This window comes from Melospiza georgiana, chromosome 1 (assembly GCF_028018845.1).
Source record: "Melospiza georgiana isolate bMelGeo1 chromosome 1, bMelGeo1.pri, whole genome shotgun sequence".
Taxonomy (NCBI): domain Eukaryota; kingdom Metazoa; phylum Chordata; class Aves; order Passeriformes; family Passerellidae; genus Melospiza; species Melospiza georgiana.
In genome coordinates, this window is record NC_080430.1 from 104,288,216 (window position 1) to 104,304,058 (window position 15,843).

Consider the following 15,843-nt stretch of genomic DNA (forward strand, 5'->3'; position numbering starts at 1 on the left):
TGGAACTGTGCCCCATCAGTGAGGGCACAGCCAGGGCCAGCCCGTGCTGCTCCCTAACAGACGTAGGAAGGTGTTGTTTAAGGTTGTATGTGGGGAACTACTGCCTGAAAACTAGGCTTCATCTTAGCTAATCCACAGGAAATAATTATAATGCCTGTATTTCCTCTCCAGTTGTACAAACCTTAGTAAAAAACTGAAATCCTAAGCAACACTGATATTTAACAAATCCTGTCTGTTATGTGAGATAGCACTTACTGAAACAAAGAGCTATTGCTTCAGGTCTTCTGCAAAAGCACTTAGAGCAAAGCTAAACATTTCTATCACATTTTAATGTTTGCAGTGTCATGGATAGAAGCATTTCAATTATTTCAGTGAGTAAACTTATGCAAGAAATCTATCCCTACCCTCTGAATGCTGATCCTTTATCTAAGTTAGGGGAAAAAAAATTACAGCGCTCACAGATCTTATGCTAATGACAGACCAAGAAAGCTGACAGGGATGAACTGATAGGGTCTACCACCAACACAAAGTAAAAGCAGTATGACCTACCTATCACATTTCTTTCAAAGGATGATCTTAAAGTACATGAAAATAGGAGGTGAATGCTTAGCATAATCGTGAAAGGCTTCTAAAAGCAGAAGCTATTCCACTCCATTTCAAAATGAAGAAAGGTAGATTCATTTGACATAAACCAGAAAGCCTCATTTCAACTTTATATTCCTTTAGTATAAAAAAAAAAAAAACAGAAAACACCCAAAAGAACTTCTCAGAGTTTCAGTATGCATTAGACTTGAATGAATGTTAACATACACACTCTTCCAACATCTTATTGGATATTTCATGTGTGAAATATCCCCTGCCTTCTAAATTCTGTTCCAGCAGCCACCAGTTTTGCTGACCACACAGCACAATTTACAGACTTGCCCACTCAGACCACAACATGCTCTTTGTCTGCCTCCAGTACAGATTCTTCTAATTCCCATCACAAGACTAGACAACATTTAACTGGATGGTGTCTTGAACTAGACTTCAAGGATGACTGCTGACAGACAGTACCTACCACAAGAACAGAAAAATACGTACGTATTTCTGTATTTTCTAAGCATCCTTCTCTAGATGTATATTGTATCTGCTCTTTCTCCCCAGATGATTTTACCCAATATGTGTACTCCCTTGACTTCCTTCTGACTAATTTCCTACATTTAAGAACAGTTTTTTCAGTTTCCTGCATCCTTAAACAACAAAGTGGTGCTTTACACTATGATGTAGCTAATGAAAAAAAGACTAGAACTCCAAGAAAAACGTACCTTCCAGCACTAAGACTGAGCAACACTTCAGTTCCTCTCTTGACTATTGAGAAATAGTGGAAAATACAGAGGGGAACTGCAGGAACCTCAACTGCGGCAATACCAGGCTGGATCTGATGTCAGCCTATTCCAGCAGCTGGCATCTTGCCTGGGCCCAAAACAAAAAAACCCTTGGGGAGATAGTGGTTACTAACCCTAAAGCAGGGTGTTCTGACACAATCTAGAAGCCATGTTAGTCTTCTCCTGTCCTCCAGAAGTCAAAAAAAAAAAAAAAAGTTTTACAGAGGCAGAAAAGCTAACACTCCCAGCCATATGGGCCACACAACTTTACTACCTTGAATTTTTCCCTTTAGCTGTATGTGTGGTACCATTTAATAACCGTCCTATAGTTAGTACACCAGTATCATTATGCAATTGTTAGTATGAAAGTAGTTAGTTTATTGTTTCAAAGGCCAGGTTTGGTTTACAGGAGTTTGAGACCAAAGGGGTGTTAGGGCTTTTTGGTTGGGTTAGGTTTTTTTTAAAGAAGCTTAGTATTCCACTCTCACTGAGCAGAAGTAATACATATGTTTGAAAAGTGCTTCTGTTTGAAAACACAGAATATTTAGATACGCAGTGTCTTTCATTATAAAGAAACAAAAAACAAATGAACAAAAAAATCGTTCCCCCAAAAGAACTTAAATAAAATAAGAAACATATTCTCATTTGAGACTCAAAGTAAAAATACAAACAACGTGGAATTGCAAAGTAAAACTATATTTCTGTAACATAAAAGAGTTTTAACTATAACCCCCCAAATTAAGGTAACAAAACTATACGGCAGAAGCTACTCTACCTTTGTTTGCTGGCACCTTACCCCAAAAGTTCCATACCTCCTTGGTGATTTCTCCTGGGTATCATCTCACAGCACTGATTCCTTCTTCCTTACAGCATAGCCAACAAACTCCAGCTCCCTTCTCACCTACCTAACCCACTCTTTTATAGCACTCATGCTTATTGGACACAGCTGTGGCCTGTTAAGGGCAGGCCTGTTGCTCATCTTTGGTGATTAGCACAGCTGCAACTCCTCAGGGGTGAGATTGCCTTCTGCACTATCTCTATTCTCTCACATTCTATTCCTTCACATTTGTTGTTCCTGAAAAAGGATGCGAAGACAGAGTAATGAGCAGTAAGAGAGCAGGAGAGGAAAGAATGAGACAGAAAAATTATTTTATCATGTACTCTGCGTAAAAGTTCATCATTATTTAGAATTAAGAACTTATACTCCCAAAGTACAGTGCAGCATAATTTAGTTGTGAGCATTTGGATATATCTAGCCTAGCATAAGAAAATAAGATTCAGGTGAAGTCTGTGGCACTAATGGACATGATTAACTGGAATTCTGCTTAAGGCCACATTGGACACAATGTTGGTTTCTTTAGTCGTCACTAACAATATCTTGTCTAGATTTTAAGGACGCTGTCCTCATGGCTTCCATAAGAAAGCGTGGTCTTATTACAATAAAACATTTCTATTAAAAAGAAATAAAATTGAGTTAGAAATTCCATTTCCAGTGATGACATACATCTCTTGTAAAAGACTGTAAGAATATTTGAGGCAAAATACTTTTTGACACCATAACAAAGAATGTACTGAACAAAGGAAAAGAGTAACTAAATTTTTAATTACCATGCTATAATTAACGTGTCATGTACTACCAACTATAGAACTGCAGACAAAGAATATCAAATGAGGGCAAAACTTGGTGCTATCTGCTATTTGCACTTAATTAGCAACCAAAAAATGGCAGAAAACTTTTATCAGTTTCTAAAGACATGCTTTTTCACAGTTTCATCTTTACATGGAAGGGACAGGTGGTATGAAGTTTCACATTAGGTACTGAAGTATTGAGGAATGCCTTGGAAAAAAGCAGGCTAATTTCACTTATCTTGAATATAAGTAATGCACCTGTGCATGCAGAAGCCAAGTGAAACCGTATCTCTTCATGTGTTAGTTTCAAAGTAAAGGCAAGCACCTTGCTCAGAATATCCTGTGGCTCAGCAGATGTATTGAAAATCAACATGGTTATATCCAGTTGCTAGTCAGCCCTTCTGGAGTCGAAACACACACAGTCATAAATATTAATGCGTGTGCTTTTCTAGATCTATCTTCAAGTGTTCCATCAAATTTTCTTCAAATGAGGAAGAACATAAAGGAGCACATTTTAATAGGCAAAGCAAAGCAAAGCTCAGGGAACTATTAGGTAAAAAGATATCCCAGAATCCTTTAGGGAATTTAGCAGTCTGTGCTTCCCTAGACTCTGCATCACTGATATGTTTAAATGCAGTACACCAACAAAGCTTTTGCTAAGAAATGAATCCGTGAAAAATAACTATGCTTAGAAAAAGCACCGAGAGTTAGAGGTGGCAAAGAGAGAAATTTGGCACACAATAAACAAACATGACAGCTGATGCAAAATGTAAAGTCTGTGTGAGGCTAGAGGATTCAGCACAATTTAGAGAGGCGCTCTGAAGACTTTCTGAACACAGAAATCTCATGCACACACTGAGATTAAAACAGAAGTATGAGAGAATAAAGTTCTTGTAAATAAATATATTCTTCCAGGAAGGGAGAATGGCACATGAACTGTACAGAACAGAACAAGGAAAGAATCTTGGAGTAACAAAACTCCAGAATCCCAAAGTAAAAAAACTGAGTGTTTTGGCAATTAAAGTTTGCTTCTATTACAAAGATCCCTCACTTGACAACCCTAGTACAAAAATTAGAGCTTCTGTTAGGCTTCAGCCTTAGAACAATATTGGAAAATTCTTAAAAGGCAAAATAAATTTGCTTTTCACACCATCAATAAAGCAGACTACCTATTAACACACAAAATAGTGGCCTCAGGTTACATGTTTTCAGATGCTTCTCTTTTCAACATGAAGAAGATTCACCAGTGAAAGAAATTATATGCTGTATCATATAGCATAGGCTTTGACAAATACAAAAGATAAATAGCAGCATCACCGCATTACACATTTTTATTTCCATATTACAGGTGGCAAAGCAGTGTTAGTAGCTTTAATAGAGATCTCAGAGGAGCTCTTCTAAGGAACTTTAAAGGCAAATTCATTAATTGGAAACAAACCCACAAAACTTTTTATTTCTGTCAGGATAATTTCACATGTGCTTTGCTAAATATCTTTCAGTATCTCATAACAATTGTAGATTTCAGATTCCAGGAGTAAAACATTTTTATGGCAATTTCTTTATGACCCATTTGCTATTGAGTTAGAACATCACTGCAGTTTAGCAAAGCTGACCTCCACCATATCTCTAAGGGAGAATAACTTGGTAGAAAGGGATGCATTTAGTCTGAGCCATAATACTATAGAGAATGTCAGCTCAGAGTTGGAGACATTTTCAATACATTCAGGCTTGAAGAGGAGATAAGAATGATGAAACTGCGGGGGAGACTGGACCAAGTTAATTAACATAGATGTGTACCTTTAGAGAAATACTGATATCCTGCTGGTCCTGTGTAGTGGTGAAGACTACACCTAATATAAATCTGGTTTTTACATGTAGAAATACTATTAATTGACTTTATCTATCCAAGGTGCACATTCTAATGGCTTTTATTTTTTTCTTTTTTTTTTTTATTTAACTTTGCTTCTTTACAGACTAGCACAGAAGTTAAAATTACCTGTTTAAATGCTTTATTTTAACTTAAACATATAACTGGATGTAGACACACTAAAACATAGATAATTTAAATTCAAGAGGCACTACAATATATCCTGGCAAAATATAGCTTTTCGTTGCTGTACCTAAAATAATAATTAAATTCTTACTCATTATACAATTGTTATTACTGCTATACTAAAAAGCAGTGAAAAAATCTGCCATGCACACATGAAGCTGCTTCCATTTTGCCAGCCAAGTAGGTAAAATGCCTGAATTGAAATTGCTCCAAACAACTTTCTGCCTTCACAAATGTGCCTCACACTAAAATTAAACATGGCAAGACCACCATAGCACACGTAACACCTAAATGTGATTGCTGAAAGATGTAACACATCTTTTTATACATGGTATATCCATTTATTCCACTCTAAAACTAGAAGCCATGGGCTGCCTTAAATTTTGCATAGCACATTGTACTCTCATGAAGGGAACCTGATGCTGTTGCTGATCAAGTCTAATCCAGAGTATGACAACTTCTTTGTTTCTGACACATAATCATTTCTATAGCTGCTACACAATGAGCTTCCAAAACATGGGTAACATCTTCACCTTGTCCTGCCTGATGCTTTTTAGACTAATCAGTTCCCAGAGGCACTAGCTCAAGAGCAGGTACACAATAGCCGGCTGATCTCCCCAGAACAGGACCCTCATCAATTATCATCCTGTATCTTCCAAAGGTGTTTCATTTAATGTGCAGCTGCTTAATAAGGAAACCTCATAAGGAAATGCGAAGAAAAGCATCAAGTTTTATATCCCATTCCTCAGGTCCCCTACTAGCTCCTACAGAAGCACCCTTCCTTATCTGGGATACAGACAAGCCCAGAATCCTCCTCTGAAAGCCTGTCCTCTCTTCTAGTTTCTTCTTGGGACACCACCTGTAAGAAATCATGACACCACCCTTTTAATCAGCCCTTTCCTAAGGTGTGAGAACCACTGTGTATGTGCTGCCACTCAAACAGTAATTGCCTCTGATTCCTACTAACTAAAAACTGCTAAAATACTTTACACATAAAAGACTGGACCAGGGACCTGCCTCTCTTCACTTTCTATTTTCCTCCCAGAGCCTTCTGAAATGCCTGACAAAGGTAAATTTCTCTTCTACAGATTCATTTCTACAACAGCACACATGCAGAAAGAGGGCTATTGACCAGCTTAGGTTCTCATCATTTCCTTGCACCTTTAAGCTATGAATGTAAAAAAGTTTCAGAAAGAAGCATCTCTGAACTCCTTTGAGCAGTGGTCTTATCATACAGGCCTGGCATAAAAGAAATTTGCCCCTAGCAAATTTCCATTCCCTTCCTTTCTTTTGTAGCTCTCAACATATAAGTAAGGGAATACATTAAGGATCATGCCATTGTTACTGTGTCTTTGATCTATTTCTTGTGTAACTGCAGGAGAGAGCCATGCTGGGAAGAACAACACCTGAGCTGCACATGCATCAGGCACTGGGAGAGCCCCCCTGCAGGACACTGGGACTCACACGGTGCTCCAGCAGAAACCAGAATGACACAAGAGTTGACTGTGACATCTAGAACAGGAAAAGCCTGTAAGAGTACGGGGGAATCGGGAAATCAAATTTGGCAGAAGGATGTTCCTCCCCTCTAAGTCATGGGGAAAAGCGAAATGGTAAAAATTTAAACAGACATATTTGAACTTAATGCAAAATCTCAGTACATAAATCTACTGGTGAGAAAGGTACATCTGTGGCTTCCATGTTCTAACATGAATATATGTGTATTGAGAAGAGTTTTTAAAATATGTTACACATGAGAAGCACAGAACTGTGATCAATTGCTTGCAATTATCACAAATATTTGATGTTATTAGCTGCTGCAACATTATGACTTGGATAATTACCTGCACCTGCTTTCTCATTAAATGACTGTGTACATCATTACATTTTCAATGAGGTCCAGACAGCTTTTTTTTTTTTTTTTCTTTTTGCTACTGAAAAGCAGTTGATTGGAAATGTGACTTCAAGATAGAAAAAACATTATGTCAGCTGGTGAGGGAAATAAGTATATTGCTTTAACACTGAGAAAAAAAGTACTGAGCTCTTTAATTCAGTTCATGAAGTTCATGTAATTGCTTCTTCCCTGGCTCTTGCGTTCTGCAAATGACTACAAAGGATTAAGACTTTGTCTGAAATTCTAGGAAATCAAATAGCTTCAGATAGCAGAAGACTTACATATAAAATAAAAACCAATCCATACATTCTGCACTAACCAATCTCTGCTGCCACATTTCCCACATGACAAACACCCACATGAATTTCCTCAACTTGGGAGCAGAAGTGTAGACATCTGGGAGCACTTGAAGCCACATGCAGCATTTAACAACCTCTGCCTCAATCAGTGACCTTTTGGCCCGTCCTATTAGTCACAACCAGACCTGATAACAACACACTATCAGTCTCAATGCTTGCCAACAAATTAAGTGCTGCCAAAGGGTACGAAAAATCTCCCATAAATCTAATTGAAACACGAAATTCCTCTTACATTTCTGAAAAAACAAACCTTAAAAAAATATTCCGTAAAAATTTGTAACTGTAATTTACTGTCCTAAAGAGGAATCACGGAGTCTCCAGCTCACTGGCATTTTCACTATGCCTATGACTATGATCTTGTCATATAGAAGAACTGTTTTAAAAGATAAACTACTAACTCGGATAACAACTGACTTAGGCCCTGAAATGGAGGCAGTCACGTTCCACACTTTAAAGCCTGCAGATGCAAAGAAAGGTTTTGATCCACTCTTTATTAGTTTCTAAAGGGCAGGATGGATGAGAAGAAATCTAACGGGATAAGCATGAGACTGAAAGAAAAGCCCTGAAGACTGCAAGAAATTAAGAGGCTTTTTTTCCAGTAGATTAATTACTAAACAAGAAAAAGCTTATTTAGGACTATTCCGATTATTCTGCTTTCTCTTGATCTTGCAATGCAGTGAGTACAGCTCCTACAGGAGCATCTTCAGACTTGTTGTTTATTCATGGGCTTTTTACTGACCACAGCTTTGCTCGAACTGGTAAAGTATCTTCATTCCTCAACAGAAGAAAACAGCCAGGCAAACAAGCACAAAAATTGTACTGGTACTTTATCCAAGTCTGCTAAAACTGGAGCAGAAACTGCAGTGGTTTCAGCAAGACACCATGGCAGAGTGCAGTAACATGCCCTCAGCACAGAGTCCCTAGGGAACCCTAGACTGAAGCATGTGCTATTTGGTTTATATTAGCACAGCCTCAAACTACCGAGATTAAAGTGTCCTGAGGTTTATCTGCATGTCTTGGGCATATCCCCAGGAAAGAGAATCCTCCATGGTTTTTTTTTTTTTGAGCCAAGAACCCTTACCAGAAGTAACCTCATTCTTCTTTTCCAGACAATATTCCACTTCAAAAATGCCAGTTCACCCCACCCCAAGGTACTCTAAAAAAGTATGTTTTCACAGGCTTTACAACATGAGCACTTAGTCTCTCTCCTGTTGGGATTCTCTTACTTTAACTTCCTCTCTCCTGCTGGAATACTCATACTTCATCTGAATGAACTCATCATGAGGAGTCCAGGAAGGAAAAACAAACAAAACCCCAGTTATTCAGAGTACTTCTATTTCAAATTTAGCAGGGAAATCTAAAACTAGATTCTGATGCACTTAACCAGCAGGACAGTGTCTGGCACTATGGGTGGAAGACAGGGAGGGAGACTGGGTTTCTGATGTCAAAAAAGAACTTTCTTATCTCAAAAGTTTTTACTGTCAAGAAATCTATTTCAAACCCAGCTCCAGTGTGTAGCTTATTATGTTAGCTGCTTCTCAGCATATATGATGGCAGATGTTAGATATAACCTCAGCAGGAAACATGTAATCACAGCAAGGTAAATGAATTAGGTTAGAGGGCTTGCTTAGCACTCTGTGGCACTACACGGTGCTACTCAGAATTACCCTCAGCAGTCAACTTTATCTTCCAGGTTGCTTTGAGAATACTCTGGTTTAACAAGAAGTGACTTCCCAGATCTTTCATGTAGTTTCTGTCTTCTACAGAAGAGGACAGTTCCTCAAACATTAAAAATGCTATAATTTATTATATCATCCTATTTCAGTCAAACATCTTGAACAAATCTTTATCAGCTACTGGTGCTTTTAATAGCTTTTAATATAGTGTCTCCCACTTACTTCCGTGACTTGGAGTATGTCCTGCAATTTTGCACTCAAATATGAGATGGCTGACAGAATGCATAACAAAACAAGAAAAGTGCTGTCCTGAAGTTACAGATATGAACACTACAGAAAGCATGTTACTTCAAATGAAAATGTGCAAATCAGTCATCTACATTAGGCATTATTACTTCATAAATCACACTGTTCATATTCAAAATCATTTGCTCTAAAATGTGCAAACTAAAAGTCATATATGAAAATATATACAACACAGGGTGAAGTATAACACTAGCACTAATTTTATGAAAGCTTAGGCATGCAGGCAAAATACACTTTAATAATTTGTCTACTTCACCTACTAAGCAACCTAGGAACACTGTCCATCAGTGATTCAGAAAGAGGGATTTTGATGCTGATTAATATACTTCCCCTTGCAAGAATGATAGATGCTCAATATTTGAAACCCAGAATTTGTGCCGGGTGCTGAAATCTGTAAGTCAGGTCAGAAGTTACAAAAATGATCCATACAAAAAGCAATACCTCAGACATGGCTGGTGGCATCTTTCCTGTTGTTGAGCAGACCTGTTAAGCACACCACTCGGTAAGTCTTTGGGTGAGTTTCTAAAGAAGCCAACCCCTCCAGTGCTGGCACGGTAGCCATGGCAGCACAGAGCTGCCCTGGCTCCCTGCTCAGGTGGTTTGCTCTGTGTGACCTCCATGGTGCTCTGTATTAGCAGCAACTGGTGTTAACTTGCACAGTTAATTGGAAGCTGAAGCTGCTTGCCAAAAGGCATGTCCTTAATGGATGCAGCTATTACCTGGGTGTGCAATGAAATAACATGCTGCTGTTCCAGGTCTAGAAAATTCTATGAAAAAATTTAACTTTAATACAGTGAGCAAGCTGCAACTCCCACACCTTGATAATACTTTATATTATGCCTAGATAGCATTCAAATGAATTAAAAATGCAGTTATTTAAAGTAATATGGAGGAAATGGGACTGAGTAAGAAATGTATTTAATTTTTTTCAATGTGAATGCAAACAGAAGTATCCCTGCTAATATACTACAAGAATGCAACGCAGTGCTAAAATGTGCTTAATGATAAAGTACAATATCAAAGAACGATAATTTTACATGATAAAACATTGCAGTTGGCTTGAACTCACGCTTGCAGACTGATCACTTTATCTGTCTTTTAAAATGGATCACAACTCTTCTATGCACAATTAAACAACAATGTACATTTTTCACACAACTACTTCACATTCCATAATAATAAATACTCCTCTGAATCACTGCCTTGTTTATAGAATATCTGCTAGCTCTGCATGTCTGGTTACTAGGTATCAAAAGGCCATTTTAAACAATAATATAAGCATTATAAGCATTTTCTGCAGACACTGCATAGGCATTAAGCAACAGTACATATTCAGAATACAAATAAGCACAGTAGGCCATTCAAAATATCACATATAGTCATGAAAATCATATGTTATCACCTCAAATAGCACAAGCAGAATTCTCATCCTGGCTTTGACCAGCACTGTATTAAACACAGAAAGCTTCATTACAGGAAGCATCTTTTCAACACAGTGAATGGCAGCCTGTGAAGATTTGATTTATATTTGGGTTTGAACTGTTTTAAAATGAATGAAAGGCTGATGCCAGTGACTTGTTGCAAATGCAGTGACATCCCCTCAGAGATATCAAACCAACCACTGCATCAAATAAAAATGATACTACTGTCCTTTAGAAATCAGCTGGAACTGGGACACACTATAGAAAGATTCTACACAACTGAACACAGTGCTTCATAAAAAAATACATGGACACAAAACAGAAACTATATCCAGTAAATGACAAATCACAGAAGACTCCTGACAGTATTTCTATTCCTCAGAGTAAAATTCTAATAGCATCACTGTCAGTGATGACTTACTGTAGCAGTATCTGAACTAACAACGTACTCAAGTATCACAAAAAAACCCCCAAACCACCTCTTTCCATGGGACACAGTCCTTCAGGAACATTCTGCTCCAGGGACCCCACAGGTCCTGCGATAAAATTTGCCCCTGTGTGGGCTCCTCTGCATGGGCTGCAGCTTCATTCAGGAAATCCCCACCTTTTCTTGGTGTGGGTCACGCACAGGCTGCAGGTGCATCTCTGCTCCACTACAGACCCCCGTGGGCTGCAGGGGCACAGCTGCCTCACATGGGCTGCATGGGAATCCCAGCTCCACTGCCTGGAGCACCTCCTCCTTCGGCACTGATCAGGGCATCTGCAGGGCTGTTTCTCTCACATACTCTCACTTCTCCCTCTGACAGCTGCTGCCCAGTGGCTTCCACCCTTTCCTAAGCATTCTATCCCAGAGGTGCACCAGGAGCTCAGCTGTGCCCAGTGGTAGGTCCAGTAGCTGTGCCCACATGTGTCCAACATGGGGCATTCCCTGACCTCTTCTCACAGAGGCCACTCCTGCAGCTCACAACTTGCCAAGAGAGTAATCTACTGTTTGGGCATATTCTTCTGAAGACATTTTTATTGGGCTACAACTAGAGGGCTCACAGTTAGCTGTAATTGTAAATCTGTATTACATAAACACATTAATATCAAACTGCTGTAACTGTTCCATAGGATAATGCGAGATGGCATTAATAATGACTAAGTGTTTCTGTAATTACAGCTGTGAACACTATTTTAAGCACACATTCTTGGAACAGAAAGACAAGGAGAAGACAGACTGAGAAATGGGAAGAGCTGCTCTTCCAAACAGCATTTACTCTGTCTGATTCTAAGGACACTTAAAACAAAAGAGCAGTGGATTAACAACATGCATTTAATTCATTCAAATATATACAGAAATTCATACATCTCCTTACTTTTTTGGTCTTTTAAACACAATTTCAGATTAATACTGACTCATTAAAAGCCACGCTCATATTTATCAAAGAAATGAGAACACTAGCACCCTACTAACTGTAGCAGTATCTTCTTTTCTGTGCTGCTGCAACAATCCAGGAGAGGTTGAAGCCCACTGTAAGAAACACTCTTGGGATTTTTTCATTATTACCTTTGATACAGTTTAGTAGTTTTCATCTAAAACAAGATCTCAAATATTCAAAAACATGTAAACTGTGTGTACATTAAAGTGTGCACACATATGCATAAATATTAGACGACATTTCTCTGTCCCACTGAAATAACATATCAAGCCAAAGTATTTATCTATCTGAAGTGCAGCTATGCTCTCAGCACTCTCATGTGGATTAAAAGAAATCAAACCCCGTAACTTGTGTGCTTCCCCCTGACTGCCAGGAAATTATAAAAAAATTATATATCGACATCAGCTCACTCACTGGAGTATGCTGCCTGAAATTAGGAATGTTATGTGCATTAATTTTTTCTTCTGACAAGGGAGTACAGAACTGAGAGTTCTTGTTTCAGTCTAGTATTACAACATTGTTGCATAAAGCATTTTGCTTTCAAGCCAAGAATTCCCCACAAACCATTAATTTAAGATGTTCTATTCATTATCATCTGAAGTTATTTCTTCCTAAATATGTAGCTCAGAAACTGCTGACAAACTACTTGAAATCATTTTTTAAGTGTATCACATAACCCTCTGGCTAAGGCTAACTGAAAACTAATTAAAATCATTAAGATGATGATTTGAACAAGAACAAGAAGAAACTGTCTAGATGAAATTATGAGGAAAAATTAGATACCACTTGACTAAATTGTGCCATTAGACACAGTGCTTTTCATTTGCAAAAAAATGAGCATTTCTTTCCCTCTCAAAGGGGTTTTTGACCTTTTAAGGCACCAATATCCTCAACCCTCCTCCAACTAACTCGTTCATCTTCTGACCCAATGCTCCAAAAGAATATTTCTCTTCCTTTATGGGCAGAAATAAAACTCCCTAAACTGTAAATAGAATTTGTTACCAAATTAAATAGATTTTTATTAGATCATCAGAACATTATTTCAGACTTCTGATAAAAAAGCAAGAAGACAAATAAGAAACAAGTTGTATGACATCTGATAAATAAAATGACAAGTATCATTTTCCTTCTATAAACATGCCAGTCCCTAGTCTAGAATCCTGCTACTGAGAAAAAAAACCAAAAAAATCTTCAAGCCTGTGGTCATCAGAGAATAGAACACAGATTCAAATCTCTTCTATCTTCCAAGAAGACTGAACATCACATGCCAGCAATGGCTTTCACAAATCCAAGTGAGGAGAGTAATGAATGAAATTTGGAATAGGAAGAGAATTCCAGTGGTGTGACTGAAAAAAAGAATGCATATCTTGTACCACGAGCCAAGATGGCTGATAAACTATGTCTGTTGTCTCCAACTTGAGCAACAGTATCAAGCACTAATGAAATAGTTCAGAAAATGTTTAGCAGTATATGCCAAGACCACTGGGTGAAAGCCAGTTTAAAAAGGAATTTGAAAGAACATCCTTTATCTAGGTTGATGAACTCAATCTAGCATGATGATCCAAATGCCAGAACTTAGATAAACTGAACATCTATCTTGAATTTGCGAGTCCTGCATTTGCCAGAGGATACAAAGTGTAAAAGGTACTTCAACCATGAACCTTAGATAAGATGTCATCCACAACTCAGGGTGACACTGGAAAATCTAGAGTGAAGAACACTGAAAGCCTTTTTCTTACAAGTGAATGATATCTAAGGCTGATTGTGCATATCATACATCAGCACATTTATTGCCACACTAAGGATGAGTGCCTATGTTCAGGTTTTGTTTATACTGTCACTTCTAAAGATTCATTTGTCTATTTCCTAACTCCCTTACTCAAAAATGAGGGAGGAACACTTTCTTGAGAACAACTACTTTGGAAAAGATTTTATATAAACACATTTATATAAAATAATTACATTATGGGTCCTTTAAAGACCTCATTGAAAAGGATGTGAAATACTGGGACATTCATTCTGCAATGCTTTTAAGTGTTATGGATATATTTATACTGAGTTATGAGACTAATTCAGAAGAAATTCCACAATGCTACAACCAGTGATTTTATCTAGTAGTCTTTTGGTTTTGCAAAAAGGTGAAAATAGCCACTTGAGGCTCAGTCTACAAAAGCCAAAGCAGATGCTGAGCTGGGCTGCAGGCAATCATATCCCATGAAATGGAGATCAGTATATGGGGGGAAGTCTTAACATGCCTAGCTAAAAACTACAGAAAAGAACACCTGGTTAATTTTAGGCTAGTGAACAGTTTAAAACCAGGGGGCAAGTTTTATATATTTCTGTGGGTGAAGTACTAAGGCAATGACTCGTATTACTAGAGTGAGTTGGTAGTTCAGCAGAATGCACAGGTGGCTGCTACAGAACAAGGTCCAACTCCATGCAGTGCAAAAAATACATTAAATAAGAGTATCACAACTATCTTTTAAAATCAGTGAGCATAATATTGAGATCTTTGTTTTGGGATACCTTTGCTTTTTCACTCACCTCTTCTTCTCTCTCGATCTTTTTATAAGATATTTTGATTATTATATCTTTCAATGAAAATACCTAAGTCGGTCTTCCTTTTCTCTCTTACTAAGTCCTGTCTGCATGTTTCTAGTACTACTTGAGATTCATTTTCATGTCACCCTCCTGTTTTCTTTTGGCCTTCCCCAACAACACCAAGTTTCTATTTCTTCTTCCAAACCTTTATACTCCCCACACAACAAAGCCAAACCTTTGACTTGCAAAATATCCCTCACAGAAATCACCTGGAAAATCTGAGTATTCCACTTAACCAGACTGAGACTAAGCAGCATTTTAAGAACAGTACTGCTAATAAACACTGGACAAACACATAATTGAAGAGAAAAAAAGCAAAATAGAGACGAACCCGATGGCATCCCTTGACCCGAGGACGGCTTCACCGGCGCATTCACCTGATCCCAGTTGAGATCATCATCATCCGACTGGCTGTAGCCACAGGAACTCAGAGGCTCATCAAAAGTGCAGCACCCTGTTAAAGAAACACAAAGGTAAAAATTAAGGCAGGCAGGTAACAGATTATGAATCTCCAATTAACAACTGCAACTTCACTCAATGCAGGCTGTGTCATTTTTAAAGATCTTTTAATACAAATTATTTGTATTTACTAATCTTCACTTTCTGAGAAGGCATAAAATTTCTTCTCATGAAAACAAAATCCTAAGGGTAAAAAAGAGCAAATTTAGAAATGCAGACAAATATTCTCTTATGATCCAATCACCAGGTATCAAAAGCAAAATAGCAAAGTAATAGCAGTAAAAATCAGAATATTAAAAGACTGCAGGATTAACATTCTTCAGGGAAAAAAAAATACTCCATGCCCAAGGCCCTACACTTTAGAAGAAAACTCTAAGGGTGGGAACACCAGCTTTCATTCCTGTATCTTGGTTTCCAAGTAAGGGAAAACCCAGGAGCTCCCATGTGTGCTGCACTGTGAACAGGTACCAGCATGGCTTTTTGTGGGATCGGTGCCTCTGGCACAACACAGCACATCTACCTCAAAATGTCAATCTATGCTCAGTCTCACAATCTCTGAAAGAAAACAGTATTATTTCCTCTTTTTTTCTCACTCTCTTCTAAGTAAATTAGAAATCAGTAACAGGGTATAAAAGATCACACTCCCTCAAGGTGAGGCAG

General features: G+C 38.1%; 1 protein-coding gene across 1 annotated transcript in view; it reads right to left on the reverse strand.

Annotated features, from left to right (window-relative positions):
- PTPRM (protein tyrosine phosphatase receptor type M) overlaps positions 1 to 15,843 on the reverse strand; it is a 441,589-nt gene that overhangs the window by 326,336 nt on the left and 99,410 nt on the right. The window contains exon 2 of the mRNA XM_058023915.1: positions 15,056 to 15,178. Coding sequence (XP_057879898.1) covers positions 15,056 to 15,178 — 123 coding nt within the window. The remainder of the gene's footprint in view (positions 1 to 15,055; positions 15,179 to 15,843) is intronic.